This window comes from Impatiens glandulifera, chromosome 9, assembly GCF_907164915.1.
Source record: "Impatiens glandulifera chromosome 9, dImpGla2.1, whole genome shotgun sequence".
Taxonomy (NCBI): Eukaryota; Viridiplantae; Streptophyta; class Magnoliopsida; order Ericales; family Balsaminaceae; genus Impatiens; species Impatiens glandulifera.
In genome coordinates, this window is record NC_061870.1 from 37,238,066 (window position 1) to 37,257,713 (window position 19,648).

Here is a 19,648-nt window from a genome sequence, read left to right on the forward strand (position 1 = left end):
GAGTGGTACGTACTATATGATCTTCTTTCGGCCATATAATTTCTCTTTATATACAGTTAATTAGATTCTGAAAAAACACGAAACAATTAATTAAACATGTGTTAATTAATTAAGTTTAATTAAATTAGAGAATATGTGGTGCGCTATATTTCATCACTCTCTCACTATATAAATTCAAATATATATATATATATATATATATATATCAGATCAAAAACCTCAATCGTCTTAATTAATTCCATCAATTTACTCACTTTTATTGATTCTGTAACATTATTATATTATTATTATTATCAATTAAATGCATGTAATTGATTGTAAACATAGATAATTAGTGTATCATTCATCACAATTAAGCTAAGTATGTGCCGATCGACTTAAATGAAGATTTGAGTTAATGGATATGATCAACTAAGAAGTTGATGTTGTTGATACACGAGACTTGGATAATTGATGAAAAATTTAGACAAATTCACGGCATATTTGAGTCACTATCCGTAGATTACCTTGTTGAAGATAAATTTTTGAGCTTTTAACGACAATAATTATTTTACGTATCATTTATAATGTTATTATTATCGTTTTATGAGGTTCATTTTAGAAAGTCGATGGAATCAGTCGAAGATTTTGTTAATCGCTTCTCGAAAACCTACGATTTCACTTATTAAGTAACGTGGTTGTACTCTACTTTTTTTTTTCAATGTCATGTTTTTTCGTGGTACTAGCACAATTTTATTATTTTAGTTTAAACAACCATTTGAAAAAATGATGTTGCAAGGTTATAAAATTCAACTAGAGCTCTTGTATCGTACATTGCATGTGCCATGCATTAAGAAGGAAGACCCAAAAATGGTTATCTGAATAAAAACACATTATAAAATAAAATAAATTTGTCTGACTTTAGCTAATAAACTATAAATAACTAAATATAATTATGGTTTGGTTGTTGAAATTGTTGTATAAGATATGGGTATTTTTGACTTTTTACATATATTGGAGTGTTGGTTCTTCTAACACTTATTCTATTACTTAAATTATATCAAATAATTTTATTTTATCACCTAAGTTTCTAATTTCTTTGCTTAATCTAATCTAGTTGTTTCTATTCCTGATATTTGAAAACGATTTCCTAACCTACATCATTATTAAATTTGGTTAATAAAAAATTCCCTATATAAATAAGAAATAATAATCTCTTACAATATTTTTGTGCATTTTAAAAATATAAAGGTGTATTTGAATTGAAACAAAGGCAATAGAAACTAGGTCAAAAGAACCTGTCATCTAATGATGACTTTTAAGAAAAAATGATTCTAAACGTGGAACTTATGTTATGAGTGAGTTCTCTAACTAATTTTATTTCTTATTTAAAAATAAAAATTGTTTAGGTTGTATTTAATTGATTTAGTGATAATTATAATACATAATAAATCAAAATAGTACGGGATTATATCAATGATGTGTCGCTACAGTCTAAGTCAAAAATAAATGAAGAACATAAAAAATAAATCACTTCACATAACATGTATTTTTTTAATAGTTTTTAAGATTATGATCTTACAATTTGAACTAAATTTTCATATATTTTTTTTTTTTATCTTTTCTTTTGGGATATTTAAATCAAAAGGAGATATAATAATTTGGGCTTTCAAATTTTCACTGTGGAGATAGTCTAAACTCTAAAAGTCCATCAATGTCAACAATTCAGTCAATGTCGGTTACATATATAATATATTTTATTTATTTTTAACTTTTGGATTTAATAATTTAGTATATATACCAAAATAATAATTGAGAGTAAAGCACTCTATATTTGACCTAAATCACTTTTTTTTCCCTCTAACTTAAAGGCCATCCCCTTGATTTAAGCCCCTTGCTTGTCATTCTTTTTATTTTTTATTCTTAAATGGTAACATAAAAAAGCCATATTTTAAATAATATTATCCATTACTTGTTATGCTCCATCTATTTCAATTTCAACTTCTAATTGTCTCTAGGCATCTGGGATCTTAAAAAAAATAGAAGAAAGAACATAAAACCGAGATCTAATCTACTCGAAGAGATAATTGAGAACACTTTTTAAAATTAATATGCATTTACGTTTAAACGAGAAAATATCAATAAATTTATAAATATTATTTCATAATTAAAGCAACATAAATTACATATGAGATATTTAATAAAGAATTTCATCAACATTTTCTAGTTTAAATTAAAACTCATTCTTGAATTTAGCTCAAGAAATTGTTTTAAAAATTTTCATTAAATTTATGAATAGTTCATCTATAATCACTTAATTTTAATTCTGAAAAACACAAAGTAATAAATAAAATATCAAATTAAATGATTATAATATAATGAAGAAGAAATTTGGATAAATATTTTATTATTACATTTTTCCATTTGAAAATGAACCAAATTAAGTAATCAGTTATCATTAATCATACTTTTAAATATATTTGATCAAAATTAATGTCAATGGAGACATCGAGTCAAAGATCAATCCTAGATTATGTCACTTTACATTTAAACCCTCATTTGACCATGTTTGATTTATTAAACATAAAATGATTAATTTGTTTGGTACATGGTAATATTAATCTTAAATATAATTAAGAATATATATATATATATATATATATATATATTTTTAATCATTTTGTTATTTATTACCTTTAATTCATATATTTAATCCTGGATTTTTTGTATTCAAATATTAAAATAATTTGTATGCACAAAGTTATATATATATAAATAATGGGTTGAGAAAAAAGGAAAATCCTCATCACACCAAGTTACATTATTGAAATGATAATGTATATGATCAAATTTAGAAGTAATTATTATTCTTGTTATTTACATACATTTGAAAGTTTAAGAATTCTATTAAAAAAAATTCTCTAATAAATTTACATGTCATGATTATGTTGGGTTTCAACCATATTATTATTATTATTGTTTTTTTATTATACCTAAATTATTTTTTAAAAGTATTAATATGAGTCATCTCTAAACATATAAACATTATATACATAATTTTAAAACAGTTGACAATAATTTTACTTAAGAAATTAAATATTAAGAATTTTATTTTTATTAAAAAATATTTTAAGTTGATGTGAGATACTAATTGAAAATGTTATTTTAATTGTTAGTAAAATTTTGTTTGTTATTATATATTTTATTTTGTATAAGATGTTTAATATTTTCCCTTAAATTAGTACTCACTAAGATAGTTACTTGTGTGATTTTTAAGAGATTAAATGTTATATATATTCAATTTTTTACTTAATTACCAAGGATAAGTATTTGTTATTATAATATCTCTTAGTCTGTTGTGGTTTAAGAAAACAAAATTAGTTTACTATTTGCTTGATAACTTAAATAAAAAATTATAATTATAATCATTTTTAAAATTTGTGATTTCATCCATCTTATTTCAAAATTATAATTATTATATAATTTTAGTTTTGAAACCAGAGATTATTCATTGACCACACTTTAATTTAATGTTTTTAATAGAAAATGAATATAAAATTATTATTTTTTTTATACATAATCTTATAATTCAATGAAGCAAGTCCACTCCAATGATAGTATTGTAAAAGCATTTGTTTGAGTTTGAACTTTGAAGTCATGAATTTAACTTTAATACCAAAAAAATGAAGATTATAGTGTTAATAAATCTGACATTAATTATGAAAAGATTTCATACATCTGAAACAAAACAAGATTTGATAAATCAAATTGAATAAATGATCTAAGTAATCTGAAACAAAACTATTTTCCCACCATAATAATAATAATAATATGATATTAAGCTTTAGAGTTTGTCTTATTGTTTTTACAAAAAAAAAAACGTGGGTTAAGAATGTCCATCAATGGTGTTGAAGCAGCATCAGAGAGTGGGACCCTCAGTCCGACATTATGATGATTCTTACGCAAAGCCGTAAACTTTAGAGAGAGAAACGAATTACCCACAAAAACAAAAGTAAAGCGCCATTAACGTAGATTCCCAGAAGATTACGTTTTACTGATTCATGTAATTACCATGAATTCTTCTTCTCTTCTTCTGTTGAAAAATATATAACACTGACAGCTATTTCTTCCTTCCTTCCTTCCTTCCTTCCTTCCTTCCCTTTTTACCTCATCATCCCTCTAAATTCGTTAGTAGAAGATTTGCCCTGTTTCTTCTTTAATTTGGTGATCTGCTCTCTTTCTCTCTCTTTCTCTGTGAGCCAATTGGGTTTTCTCCAGTAAAGCAAAAGAGTAGTAGTTAGTATAGTAGTGGTTGGAGGAGGAGGAGAATTCGTACTGGGGTTTTTAGAGAGAGTGATTGAATTTAGGGTTTTTTTTTTAAAAAAAATTAACTTGTTTTATGAAGATGTACAGTTAGGTGATGATGTTAATCGACTTTTGAAGGGTTTCGATTTGAGTCGCCGTCTATTGGGTTTCATCATTTTGAGTCGATTTGACATGGGTGGGTGTTTTCCGTGTTTTGGATCATTATCATCATCAGCAGCAGCAGTAGCAGATAAACAAGGAAATGGCGTGAAGGCAGTTGGGAAGACGGCTACTGATTCATTGAAGGAAAGTTCAACTCCTCATTCTCGTCCTGTTAGTCGAACCACTTCAGGTAACAAAAAGCTCACGTTTGATTCTTTCTATATATGGTGATTACATCTTTACTTCAGTTAGTCTGATCTGATGATGATTATTGAGTTATATGAATTTTCTTGTTTATTGAGTTATATCAGACACCCTAGTTAGGTTGATTAATAATGTGGTTGATATCTATCTATCTGGGTAATAAGATTTTCATATATATCTCATTGTTACCCTAAGCAAGGTCTTAGGTTTGATTCTCATTGATTATGATTGAGAGGTCATGATGGTGAGTTGTTGTTGTTACAGAAACAAGATTCATATGATATATATTGACAATTTATTGCGTTTGATTGATTTCCTTGGTAAATGTTTGGCTTTTGTAGAAAAATCTAGATCTCGTAATAGTTCTGATTCTAAGAAAGATCCCAAGAAGGAAGTAGTAGTAATTCCAAAAGAAGGAGCCTCTGCACATATTGCAGCTCAGACCTTCGCATTTCGAGAGCTTGCTGCTGCCACAAAGAACTTTAGGCCCGAGAGCCTTTTAGGAGAAGGTGGTTTTGGACGTGTTTATAAGGGTCGTTTGGAGAGTACTGGACAAGTAAGTATTCGTCTGTAATAATGTTTCTTTTGGTTGGTATTCACCTTTGTTTGAGAAAACCTTTCCTTTTTTTCTTTTGAATGTTGTTGTAGGTTGTTGCTGTGAAACAGCTTGATAGAAATGGTCTTCAAGGAAACAGAGAGTTTCTCGTGGAGGTTCTCATGCTAAGCCTTTTGCATCACGAGAATCTAGTGAATTTGATAGGTTATTGTGCTGATGGAGACCAACGCCTCCTTGTTTACGAGTTTATGCCACTTGGATCATTGGAGGATCATTTACATGGTGCAACTACAATCTAATGTTTTTTAAATTTTATATGACAGCTGATTTGCCCTAAGATAAGATTAAATAACATGTGTAAAATGTTTTGTAAGTTTCAGATCTAGCACCAAATAAAGAAGCTTTAGACTGGAATACCCGAATGAAAATAGCAGCAGGAGCTGCGAAAGGATTGGAGTATTTACACGACAAGGCAAACCCACCAGTTATATATAGAGATTTGAAGTCATCCAATATCCTTCTGGACGAGGGATATCACCCGAAGTTGTCTGATTTCGGGCTTGCAAAACTTGGTCCAGTTGGTGATAAGACTCACGTCTCCACTAGAGTGATGGGAACTTACGGTTACTGTGCTCCTGAATACGCCATGACAGGACAACTCACACTTAAATCTGATGTCTATAGTTTTGGAGTCGTCTTTCTTGAAATTATTACAGGACGAAAGGCGATAGACAACACCCGACCCCAAGGAGAGCATAATCTCGTTGCTTGGGTAAGTAACAGTAGTAGTAATTCCCGCAAATCTGTTTAGTTCTTTCTGATTTATTTATTTATTTAATTTTTGTAAATGGCAGGCGAGGCCACTTTTCAGAGACAGGAGGAAATTTCCAAAAATGGCGGATCCCCTATTGCAAGGGAGATACCCGATGAGAGGCCTTTATCAAGCACTTGCGGTTGCAGCCATGTGTCTGCAGGAACAGGCTGCGACCAGGCCTTTGATAGGAGATGTAGTAACTGCTTTGACATACTTAGCCTCTCAAACGTTTGATCCAAACGCGGTCTCGTCTCATCAGAGCAATAATAATAACAGGGTTGGTCCATCTACACCTAGACATAGGGAGAGGCATATGTCGGATGGAGTGGATGGATCTCCTTCCAATAATTACAAGAACTCTCCTGATTTTAGAAAACGAGAATCATTTGGTGCCTCGGAGTTAAGGAGGATAGATACTGGTGGGAGCGGGTCAGGAAGGAAATGGAGTAATGCAGATGAAATGGAGGACCTTCAGGATTCTTCGAGAATGAGAGACAGCCCTGCAAGTGCTGGGAGAGCGAGGAATCAAAATCAGCAGCAGCAGAGAGATCTCGATAGAGAAAGAGCAGTGGCGGAGGCCAAAGTGTGGGGGGAGAATTGGAGGGAGAAGAAACGAGGGAATAGTATAATGGGCAGCTTTGACAGCACAAATGGATGATGAAAGGTTCGGAATTGTCTCAGCTCTATTGGTTTTGATGTCTGTTGGTATATATTATAATAGTCTCTTTTCTTATGTATGGATTCCAAAAGAGATGGTTTGGTTTTATGTTTTCGGCTTATTGTATTTATAATACAAGAGGGTTTTTGGTTCAAGTCTAAATTGTATTCAAAGATGAAGAAACAAAAGTGGAATAGGATTTGGTTGAAAAGATCATCCATCTAAAATGTTTTTCAAATCCTAAATGTGACAATATATTATATAAAAATTGTTTCAGAGTTTCAGTTGGACACTTGCTTCCTCTTCTTCTTTGTTGGCGGGCTATCAGCAGCTGATGGTCGTTTTGAAGACGTCGAGCTCTGAAAATGAAACAAGAGGAACACTATTTAGAGAGACTGATTAACTTTTTCTTACCAAAAAAACAAAACTACGACCTTTTTATCTCTGCGTGATTGTCTATCTCGATCATCAATTTCTTGGTTTTCCTTCTCCACTAATCGAATAAGGGTATCGCATCTCCTTGCAAGCTCTTGTGTGGAGCGAGACTTTATGAACCAATCGAAATGAAACAATGGGGCTTTCCTTAGTGCTGTCTTTAGCTCTTCCCAGTTTCCATACCCTAGCTTTCGAACCATGCAAATCTGCACCACCATTTATTTATCTAATGCAACAGACAGACAGCAGCCTAATTACGCATATCATTCAATTTTTTAAGTTACCATGAAACGGTCACATTCTTCGTTATAAAGCTTCCCTTTATTCTGACCATACTGAATCTTCAATTCCAGCCAAGGGTTCTTATAGCGATCCATCTTCTTCTTAATTGCTTTAACTATTTCATCTTTACGAGAAATTCTAGCCTCCCCTCTTTCTATGTTCTTCGTTATCCTATCATAATCTGTAAGCATGTAACAAGACATTCATTAGGTCTCTCTCAAGTCTCATGGCTTTTACAATGTCTGACCGAAACTTCTTACCATTCAACTCTGTGTACCGTTCTTTAAATGCTTGAGCATATCTTTTAACTTCCTCTTCTGATTTTCCATCAATTTCAGAAGCTATGCTTTTTATATCATTTCGTCCATACTTCTCGCAACCTCTAATGAAAGAGTTGAAGTCCCTTTTGCTCCATGTAGAAAATCCCTGCAGTGTCAATAACACCAACCTTGTATATAAATACAGTAAATAACTAAAAAATGGTGAAATAGCATTTATGTTAGTTTTATATACAAACCTCTTCTAGTAGGCTCTCCTTCTCATCCTGTTCTTCAGCAGTCAGGGGGGCTCCTAAAGCTGCACAGGCAATTGTCAGTGGGAACAAAGAACACAGCTCTGAAGGAAAAGCATAAAAAAAGTATACCTTCCGACTCATCATCCATTTCAATACTGTCCTTTGATTGATCCCTTTGATATATTTGCTGCCATTAGTTAAAAGACAACCAATTGGTAAGTAAAAAAATACTTCGTGCCAAGGAAAATGGAAAAGAGATGACATGTCTCACGCACCATGAGGTACCGAACTTCTTTCTCAAACAGCTCACGTAGCCTTTGTAGATTGAAAAACTGGAAATCGTGTCTGGAAAAAGTAAAATCAGGATCAGAACGACAGTTCGGTATAATACATCTTTGCAAGCAAACAGATTAATTAAGATCCTTACAATTGAGGCATCCTTGGAATTCGAGCCTCTTTTATTTTGGGAGGGCCACTTGGGCGCAAAGTTTGTTTAAAGTACTCTGCCTCTGAATAACTAGTGGGAGAGCATGGAAGAACAAACGGTTAGTAAGAAAAACAAGCAAATGGAAAAGCATGAAGATAGAATTTTCAAGAATGAAAATTACTTGCGCTTTCTCTCCCTTTTTGGAGGTTCAATCCAGTTCTCACTCACAATTTTCTTCAGGTCCAACTTGTTTTCATCCTTCATAAAAAGAGACAGCTTTATGTTATTTAATTAATCAGGATGGAGGAAAATTATCAAACAGACATAATAATGCCCACTACCTTTTCATCATCAAAATCATACAACTCAGCAGCTGCAAAATGAAGACATGGTTATAGTTAAACCATAATTAATTGCACTGGTCAAGCAAGAAGGAGATCACAAATTGGCATAGTATTACATACTGTCATTCATTTTAAATTTAATGGCATCTTCAGTGAACTTTTTCATCTTGGCATCAAGTTCAGCTGTTGCCTCTTCTCCTTTAGCAATAATTCTATCTATATCTTCATCAGTAATTGTGCTATCCTTGGCACTAAAAACCATTTCAGCACCAAATCGAACCATTTGAAGTAGCTCATCTTTATTAACAGCTGCACCAGATTAGAGAGGAAGACAAAAAAATAATGAGATACAATCCATATGCTGATGATTCTAATAATGGAAATATAGGAAAAGCCACACAAACTTTTTTGTTCTGCCAGTCGTCCTTGTTGGATCACCAGGGCATCAAGAGCAAGCTTTTTATATGCCCTTTCAATAACCTTTTCCTCAATGGTGTACTATAAACAGTCAATGTACAAAAGACATTACCATTAACAAGAAGCAACTTTAAATAGACTATAATCTTGTAATCCAACAAGAACAAGCATACCTCAGTACAGAAACGGAAGACTTGAACTTCTTTCTTCTGCCCAATCCTGTGAGCACGGTCCTGCGCCTGTAAATCCACTTGCGGGTTCCTGCAACATGACAATAGAAAAGTTTGTCCAGCATTGTAACACTAAAATCTTGAGCACCATCTAGTCTGAAAAAGGAAACAGAAAGAACTATAGAGTCCTGACCAGTCACTATCATAAAGGATGACAACATCAGCAGTAGCAAGATTGATTCCAAGCCCTCCAGCTCTAGTTGAAAGCAAGAAAACAAATTTCTCACTTCCTGGTTTATTAAATACTTCAATCGAAGCATCACGATCATCTCCTCCAGTGTTTCCATCTATGCGACAATATTGGTGTCCACGATAGAGTAAATAATCTTCCAGAATATCCAGCAACCTTGTCATCTGAATATACCAAAAATAAGAACATCTTCACATTATCAATCACAGTATAGAGAGGAAAATATTAATTGCCGAAGAATACATGAATGACAATTAAAAGATGAAAATAAGAATACAGACAAATTAAGCACAACGAACAAATTTACCTGTGAAAATATTAGGACTCTGGAATCACGTTCTTTTAGTTTGGGAAGCAGTTTGTCCAGAAGAACCATTTTTCCTGAATTTATAACACTTAAAAATCAAAATTTCATTGTAAAAAACTGTATACTTTTGAATGTATTTAATAGAAAGAGACTTACCAGCACTAGTAATAATATGCTCTCCCGTAGTATAAGGAGGGCCAGGTTCAGCACCTTGAAAGAGATAAGGGTGGTTGCAGCATTTACGCAGTTGCATTGCAATATTCAAAAGACGCTTGCGCTCCCCACCAGCATTTACTACCTCCAGATCTTTCTGCAACAGACCTTTGTAAAACTGTTTCTGAATCTGGGACATACCAACCTTGAGTATTGTTTCTTTCTTAGGAGGCAAACCCTTCTCAACATCTGATTTCAATCTCCTTATAAGGAATGGCCGGAGAACCTAAAAAGCCCACAAGATATAAAGTTTTGAGAAAGCAAAAATAAAAATTAAAAGCAACAATTTAGTTTCAGGATTTTACTAATTTACCTTGTGAAGTTGCTGAACAACCTCTTGCTGATCGTTATCAGCAGATATCTGGAACCACTCGTCAAACGTCTCCGATGAACTAAATATCTCTGGCAGAAGGAAGTTCAGAAGAGACCAGAGTTCATGAAGATTGTTCTGCAAATTCAACTCTGCAGTTAGTAGAACTCTTAAAAAAATAAGCCATTGGATAAAATCCAATAGCAACAAGCAACATAACTCGATGCTAACAAGAGGATACTTTTTTATGGGAAAATACCAAGAGGATACTTGATACATACCTGGAGAGGTGTACCAGTGATAAGAAGACGGTAGTTAGTCTTGTAAAGCCTCATTGTTTTAGAGAGAAGTGAATTCTCATTCTTGATTCTGTGTGCTTCATCAATGATAATGTAGCGCCAGCTAAACTGCCTCAAGGTAGCTTTCTCCTTAATTGCCATTTCAAAGCTAGTGACACATACATCAAACTTCCCCGCAACTAAAAGATTCTCTCTTATATGTTTCTGTTCATAAGAATCATGTACAGGAAAAATAAAAGCAATTAGTAACATGCGGTAACGGATATCAGCTGGAAAAAAACTAGAGGACTTAAAGATAATCTCACTCTTTCATCAGGATTTCCTAGAAACTTGATAGCTCGGAGAACTGGGCAAAAACGTTTTATTTCTTTCATCCAATTGCCAAGTGTAGATTTGGGAGAAACTACCATATGAGGGCCAGTTATCCCTCTGAACTCATGTAGGTAGCCCAACAAGGAGATTGTTTGTAATGTCTTTCCTAAACCCTGCATGTAGAAAATGGCAATTCAAAATTCGAGAATCAAAACACTGTGTAACAGGAAAAATACACTCAAGTGCAACAATTATCTAATAAATTAGATCACACACCATTTCATCTGCAAGTATTCCATTTATGCCATTTTCATATAGTCGAATCAGCCAATTAAGACCTGCCAGTTGGTAGTCCCTCATCTTTCCTTGAATGCCTACAAAATGAATGAGACAAATCCGTCACGATATAAAGAGTAGTCTAGGATTAGCAGTATTCTTGTAAATATCAGTAGAGGACAAAATTGTAAATATTGTGTAAGTAGGTATATAAATAAATAGTGTTGTGGACTTGTATCAGATGGTGTTGAACGAAATGAAAAACTGACTCTGTTCCTCGATCTTCCTGCTTCTCTTCTCCTATCAACTTTAAAAACCCTAAGCTTCTTCCTTTTTTTTCCTCTCTGATACTCAACACTAAATTGCTGGTCTGCTACAAAATTATGCTTATTTTGAACGTTATTCCTAATTACTATTGATGCTACCCCTCATAATAGTGATTGGAAGGATGGTCATATTCCATGGAAAGGGAACCACAAACAATTTAATGGAAATAATGCTGCAGTAGAAAATTGGGATGATAAAAAATGCCTTACATACAATGATAAAAGCTGTAATGATTACTGAATCAAAGACGCACAAAAGAATGGAATCCATTTTATTTTCTTTATGACGTGAACCAAGAAAGGAGAAGTAAATTTTTTAACTGATGTGCATGGGAAGATGTGAAGAAGGTGACACTTAAAAAGTGAAGCATATACAATTCAAGTCAACGCCTGAAACACGTGTAAAAGCACACAGACATTTGCAAGTGATCAATAAAGGGATGCAAAAAGAAACATACAAGATGGTTGAGAGACCAGTCTAGTACTGTTTGTTCCAGACAGACCGTCTTCTTCGTCCTTTAAGCACTCTTCATCCTCTTCTTCTTCAGTCCTCTTTGATGCATGCCGGCCCCTGAATGTTGTTTAACATTGGTTTAAAACAATATGATCTCCAAATATTGGTTTAGCAACATACGGAATTAGAATTTTAAGCCCAGTCCTATCAAGAACATTGCATAGGTCAATAGAGAACAGTTAAATAATTCTCAATTTTCTAGGAAAGAAAAATTCACCAAGATGTGTGAACGAAAACAAAACTGTCAATTTACATGAAAGTAAAATAAACATTTCTTGTTTATTCCCTAACTGTACTTGGTTTCTCTTATCACCAAAGAGATGATACAGTTTTTTACTATATTCATTGATGAAAAAAGTAAGAAAAATAGGCCAGTTCCCTACCGGTAATGCTGTTTCCTGTGCTGAGTTTCCCATCACTAGTTACCATAAAAAATCGCATAAAAGACACATGAAAATTACCTTTGTAAAATGACTAAAGCTGCAAAAGACCCGTGACCAACAGTTCGGTCATGAGTATAAGCTTTCATATAAGTATGTTTTCTGTAAGTGCATGCATGCTAAATTGACCAAATCAGGCAGAAACTTATGCACGGATCTCCAGTGCATACAAAACTTTTTCAGTAAATAATAACGTGTTACCCCCAAAAGAGCATTGTATCCTACCTTCCTCTAGACTTTTTCTGGGAAGCAGCTTGACCACTTTTAGCAAAATGAGCAAATATTTCTGTCTGTTGGAGAAGATATTTCAGGCGACCATTTCCTTTATTGTTCTGACATTAAAAGAACAATTAGTTAGCCCTCTGGATCCTTATCAAACAATATGATTATTCAAAAGTATATATAGAAATATCTTCTCTGTAAAACAGACCATGTCAGCATCAATGGACGAATTTTGAGCATCCAGTATTTCTTGAATCTTCTGTTTCTTTAGATTCTCCATTTCTTTTAGTCTTGCCTTCTCACGCTTCCCAACTTCTGCATTAGCCAAACCATTATCCTCCTGACAATACACAAGAACAGCAAGAATTGTTACAAAAGATCTCAACTAATACCATAGATGTATGTGTAGATATTAGTCACCATCCAGCAGATGTGACCAGATTACACATTCTCCACTTACAGTTTGACTATGTTACTAGTAAGTTGCCTTCTCTAATTGAGTGTGTGTACAGGTCATACACATAAAAAAACCTGCTTTAAGTTATACTATTGGATCAGATATGGTAATATGCATTTATCTAGGACTAGGAGGAAACACTTAGTGTTATCCATCTGAATATGTCCTTTTTTTAGAGTTAGGAAACACAGGTCTATAAACTGTGAAAAACTAGCACCCATGCTACATGAGTTGATTGATGCTACATCAGTGCATATCCAGCCTTAATCCAACTTTGGCCAGCAGACAACTTGATATAAGTAACCATTTCTAGTTTGGAATCAAACTTCTCTCTAATCAGTTATTCAGTGATAAGAAGGCTCCCAACTCATGATCAACGAAGTCATATAATGGTCCATTAATTGAGTATTCTAAAATCTAAAAAACGGAAGTGAGACAGTCAAACAAATACAGCTTAGTGTTATGTTTATTCAAGCATGTCTATAACACTACAACAAAGCCATGTAAACATAATATGTCAAAAGCTGCAACATTAATTAGAAAGAAGGCATGTCTAATACAATGAACTAAATAAAAGATCTGGTAATTGAGAAAAGTTCTAGAAAATGATCAATGCATTAAAGTTCTCAGGAATGGGTTCACAACAATGAGTACAATTAATCTAAATCCTCCAATTCATAAGATCCGTATGATCTTGTAATGTTCATCTCCTAAACGATTTTGATGGTGAAAAATGCATCTAAATAACCTGTAAATATCACAGTTGGAATTTTATATAAAATGCAATTTTGGCTCATATTCTATGGTTTAATCGTGTCAGTGTCAAAGCTAACAGAGAAAGCCACAATTTCATGCTAAATAACCTAAATATTGGTCCGTGTCCGTAGACACATTGAACTAAAGGACAAGAACTCTTGGTCATCTTGAGTAACTTATGACAAATAATCTCATAACTTGATTTGTATGTTTTTCACAATGTCCCAATTTTCATGACGAAGTACTGATTAATAAAATCAAGAATAAAAGATGTAACTAGAGCAGAATGACGCCCTAAGAGAACCGATAAAAGTAAACGTATTCGACAAGCAACACAAACCAACAAATCATACAGATATATCGCCTTGAATCAAACAGCAACTAACCTCTTCGGTTTCTTCTTCCTCTTGTTGATGTCCGGGATCATCATCCGTCGACAGCGACTTATCTCCAGTTTCATCCGAATCAGCCGGTCTATCAACGGCCTCAATCTCCTCATCCTCATCAGCCGACTCGTTAATCTGATCCTGTTGCTCATCATTCTCCTCTTCGTCAGACGACTCGTTAGTCTGCTCCTGTTGCTCCTCATCGTCAACCGATTCGTTAATCTGCTCTTCCTCTGAATTAGATCCGCTTGAAAGATCCTCTTCGGATGAAACCTGCGAATTCGACGGCTTCCCCATAGATTCAGCAGCGAGGGTTTGCACAAGATGGAGGCAATGAAGAGTCGAAAGATTCGGCTGTTTATGTATTATGTAATGCAGAAAATAACAATGAACTACTGCCCAGATATTTATAGGTTTACAGATTTGTTTACAAAAAAATAGGGTATTTTTTTTTTGTGAAATAAAATATATTTTTTTTAACGAACTGAAGCTATTTTCCCGCCAGTGTTAAATATGCAGTTGCGAAATTGGCCCAATTAACAGTAGATGCTAATAGTCCACTGCCAACCGAGTCAGTCATCAAAAAAATTGGAATACTAATTATATTTATTGACTAAAGATCACTTTTTTTTCATTAATTATTTTTTTATATTTCTTTTATTTATTAATTTTTAAATATATATTTTATATTAACTAATGTATTTTGTAGAATAATTGGTATAGTGCATGCATAAATAAATTAACAAATATATATTAAATTATAAATAAATCTATATATAAATAGGGTAGGATTGAACATGAAAAAATCATGTTAGGATCATGTATTTTTTGTTCGGTTCAAAATCAGATCTTGTTTAACCTAATTAATAAATAGGTCAAAATTGGATCGACCTGAAATGACTAAAAGTATATCCAATAATTCATTTACAAGTTTTTTTTTTTTTTTTATTGAGTCTTGTGTTATTCTTTCATATTAACTCACTTATTTTTTATTTTTTTTTATTTTTCTTATAAGTGAATTTTTGATTTAGCTTAATTCTTATTTTGTGTTGATGCCATTTTAATTTGAAACATAAAGATGTGAATTAATTACATCGGGTTTAGTTCGAATTGAGTTAGGTAAATCAGATCAAACGAGTTAGATTTAGGTCAATCATATTAAACAGGTTATGTTCAGGTTAGAGATTTTGACCCAAATTATTAAACAGATCAAATTCAGGTTAGTATTGTTCAACCCGTTCACTTATCAAGCCAAACCCACCAACCTGAAATTGAGCAAAGAAAATCAAATATTAAATATAAAAATTAATATTTGTTTTTTATTCTAATTAGATTTTTTTTTATTCTCTTATTTATTAATTTTTAAATATATATAATATATTTTGATTTAATTAATTAAATTATTTATATATTTTTAAAATAAATAATAATGAAAAGTGTGGATAAATAAAATTAATAAAATATATAATATATATTTTTAAATGTATATATTATTTAATATATAAATTAAATTATAAATAAATATATAAAGAGAATAAAAATATATATATTCCAAGAATTGTTCTCTCCTTTTGCTCTCTATTAATTGTTTTCTTATTTTATTCTCTTACAAATGGTTCGTCTCTTTTATTAGTTAACGACCCCGGTTATACAATAGTCGGATTCAAGTTCAGATATTTAAAATTGTTAAAATTGTGGTCGAGAATGAGAAGTGAAAATGATTACCAAATCAGATTTGGAGTCGAGATAAGTAGTATGTGGTACTCAAAATATATATATATATATATATTATATATATATATTTCTTAAAATTTAAAATGTCTTTTCAAATTCCATTATTATTATTCAATGTCATTGTCATTTTAATTTCTTTTCCCATTATTCTTAATTTTTAATTTATTTAATAAAAAAATATTTTATCTTTCTACACCTTCATTTCTTATTTCAAGTTTAACGTTCATTAAAATTCTTTAACTTCTCTCTAATTTTTCAAATTTAAATTCATTTAACTTTCTTAACCTCTATCCGGTTTATATTGAACTTTAAACAACAAAGTTGTTATATTTTTACAATATAACGATACAAGTAAGTAATATTTTTATTTCTGTTTTTAATATCTACTCTTTAGAAAACAATAAATATAAATTTATATTTTCATCGAGTAATGGGTCGGGATCAGGTACCCAATAAATCGGGAATGAAGATACAACTAGAGATACATGTCGAGTTCAGGGTCGGGTAATAAAATTAAAAAGGTTCGAGAATGTGTACTTAACTACCCAACAAGTAGGGTACCATTGTCATTGTTGCCATCCTTGGTCCTATCTAAATTTTTTTGCCTAATTTTTTTTTTTTTTTTTTTGATAAAAACATAATTTTTTGTGAGATTAGAATTCATGACAAAATAATAATTTTAAATTTTCATCATAAACATAAGATTTTTTATTTTTATATATCATTTGTTTGATTAAATGGACTCTCCTAGGCCTAGCTTGTAAGCTCGTTGAACTTATCATAAGGCTCTATGATAATTTAAGGTAACTAATTAAATCTGATTTTCCCTATTTAATTAGGGATCAAAACGGATCGGAAAAAAATCAAAAGATGCTAAGAGGAGATCGGGACGAAGATGGTAGTGACAAGTATTAACTTCCATTTCTGCCCCGAATTCTTAAAAATTACAATAATGTCATTCTTTATATATAATAATTTTATTTAAATATAGCATAATCTTATTATTTTAAAAGGAAAAAGTTACGGTAAATTACAAGATAAAAATCGTATCTGAATAAAATCGTATCTTAAATATACGGAGAGAAGATACAAAGTTAATCATACACCTCTATATAATAATCACCATATTTCTTTTCTATATCATTCTATTCTATGTTGTCCCTCTATATGCCTTAATTTTATTTATCTATAGTAACTTTCTCCATCCTTCTCCTTTATCCTACTTTTACACTGTTCCATTAAATTGTGTCTCGCTTCCATAGAGCAGTCGCATATCGAGAGGCTATACTTCAATAGCGACGGTATATTTTGAGTGCCGGTCATAAATTCCATCTCTGATCGGACGGGATGATACATTATAAAAATTATCATTCGGGGATCGGGGATCTTGTTGGAGTGACAGATGTCCGGAGGAATCATAGCAGAGTTTCTATTCTTCGATTCCGAACAGCTCCATTACCATTTTAACTATTTCATTTAATTTTTTATTATATATTTTGAATATTAGTATTTGATGGTTTAAATTTTATATTTGTAAGGTTATATATATAATATAAAATTAAAGAGAGAAAAATTGTTAAACATAAATATATTTGTAGGACATTGTATATGTCACCCTACTAATATATGGTTAACAATTTTTCTATCTTTAATTTTGTATTTCATAGGTCACTTTACAAATAATTAATTTCTTTTTTTACAAATTTTTTATTAAATTATTTAATATTTTTAATAAAAAACACAAAAACAATATTATCTTTTAAACTTATTTGTAAGGTGAGATATACAATACAAAATTGAAGAGAGAAAAATTGTTACACATAAATATATTTGTAAAACATTATACAAGTCACCCTACAAATATAGGCTTAACAATTTTTCTCTTTTTAATTTTGCATTTTACTTATCACATTATAAATAATCAATTTATATTTTTATAATCTTTTTAATTAAATTATTTATTCTTTTAAATAAAAAATACAAAAACATTATTCTCTCTTAAAATTTTAATTATTAAAATATCTTAATTTTTTAATTATATACATAATTAAATTAAAATATATATACATGTAACATTTTAAAATTATTAAAATGTTATATATATATACAGTATTGATTTAAATTTATTATTATATATATATTAAGTTTGTTATATATATAAAACTTTATTAAAATTTTAAAAATGTTAAATATATATATTTAAAAAAGATATAAAAATTATTAAATATTTTTCTTCTTTTCCCTAATAACTTATTCTCTTATTTATTAAAAAGACCAAAAAAGTGAAATTACAATAAGCATCTCCCCGGCTAAAGTTATTGACTACTTTGGGACCAAAACCAAATGTTGCATTTGCTTCTACACGGTTAGCTACCAGTCTTCCAATAGTATGTTTAAAGTCATTTCTGTTTGTCTTAGTATTTCTTTTTATGTCTTAGTGCTGATCATGATGTTATATATAATGTTGCGATGATCAGACGGAGGGAAGTGATGTTGGATTAGTACTCAAACTCGAGAAATAATACATCTATATCTATTGGTATGGAATGAGCCTATTTGAAAACCGATAATTTCTTAACTAGAATCATCATCATCTAGATTATAATGTGATATTTTTACTTGCTATACAAATAATTTTTATAGGTTAAGTTTTGCTTCAATTGATATAGTGATTCATGATGTCTTTTTGGTGTATTTACTGTTTCCTCTTAATTATTACTATTATTGCGTTTTGTAATTAATTTGTATATTTATTTGAGATATATTTTTCATAATGCAGTTTTTGAAGGAGAATATGACCAATTATTCATCTTTTATGCAAACGGAAGGCATAACCGATGATTTTGGATTTGGTGGGAGTAAATTTTTGTTAATATAATTTTGTTTGCGAACATTTTTTCTGCTTAGGAATTGGAAAAGACAGAAGGATTCTCCATAACTGGAGGATTAAGGTTTTGATGGTGTAAATGTAGCAAATGAATGATGATGGTGTCTAGCTATTTATCTTAATTTTTTATTTATTGGCATTATATAAAATATTGTTATATTCATATTGACTTGTGAATTGCATAAATTAATGTCCTCAATGTTTTTTTAAATAGTCTTGATTTTAAGAATAGAATCACGACTTTGAGCACACAAGTAACCATGATTTTTAAATTTATTTAGCCGAAATCCCACTACTGAAGCTGGTCATGAAGCGATGAAAAATCAATTGAAACATTAATCCAGTTCTTACATGTATAGGGGGAAATTCTACGAAATGACCTATTAATTCATTTGTTTGACTTTTTTATTTTTAAAATAAAAAGTTTTTTTTTCTTTCGATTTTACCCATGTCGCGAGACGGAACCGGCATTCGCGAGACGAATTTTTTTTCTTTCAAAAAAATAAAAAATAACAAATTTTCACATGGCATCCGGTTGTGTCTTACAACGGACACATTTTCGTCTTAAAAAAAGTGTCACCAACACATTTATTTTATGCGCTGAAAAAAAGTCAAATAAGCTGATCTTCATGGTGAATTATATTTAAATAATTTATTACAATTTTATTTACAATAATATTTATCAATTTTTA

General features: G+C 31.1%; 2 protein-coding genes across 3 annotated transcripts; one reads left to right on the plus strand and one right to left on the minus strand.

Moving 5' to 3' along the window:
* Positions 1–4,120: 4,120 nt before the first annotated feature.
* Positions 4,121–6,830, plus strand: LOC124915100 (probable serine/threonine-protein kinase PBL7). 2 transcript variants are annotated; one of them, XM_047455754.1, is made up of 5 exons: positions 4,121–4,636; positions 4,992–5,206; positions 5,299–5,488; positions 5,581–5,978; positions 6,061–6,830. In XM_047455754.1, the coding sequence occupies exons 1-5, from the start codon at positions 4,477–4,479 to the stop codon at positions 6,676–6,678; spliced, it is 1,581 nt and encodes a 526-aa protein (XP_047311710.1). In that variant the 5' UTR covers positions 4,121–4,476; the 3' UTR covers positions 6,679–6,830. The 2 variants fall into 2 exon arrangements, with proteins under 2 accessions (XP_047311710.1, XP_047311711.1); XM_047455755.1 differs by having other exon boundaries at positions 4,124–4,636; positions 5,587–5,978.
* Positions 6,831–6,850: 20 nt separating this feature from the next.
* LOC124915099 (ISWI chromatin-remodeling complex ATPase CHR11-like) lies at positions 6,851–14,693 on the minus strand. The gene is made up of 24 exons (XM_047455753.1): positions 14,336–14,693; positions 12,945–13,076; positions 12,740–12,846; positions 12,019–12,131; positions 11,235–11,332; positions 10,952–11,131; positions 10,629–10,850; positions 10,351–10,485; positions 9,981–10,263; positions 9,825–9,898; positions 9,461–9,681; positions 9,271–9,358; positions 9,085–9,178; positions 8,801–8,989; positions 8,678–8,709; positions 8,518–8,594; positions 8,337–8,426; positions 8,185–8,254; positions 8,039–8,096; positions 7,913–7,971; positions 7,656–7,821; positions 7,398–7,576; positions 7,113–7,319; positions 6,851–7,037 (listed from the first exon to the last, which is right to left on the minus strand). Exons 1-24 carry the CDS (start codon positions 14,630–14,632, stop codon positions 6,960–6,962), a joined length of 3,249 nt encoding a protein of 1,082 aa, XP_047311709.1. The 5' UTR covers positions 14,633–14,693; the 3' UTR covers positions 6,851–6,959.
* Positions 14,694–19,648: the final 4,955 nt, after the last annotated feature.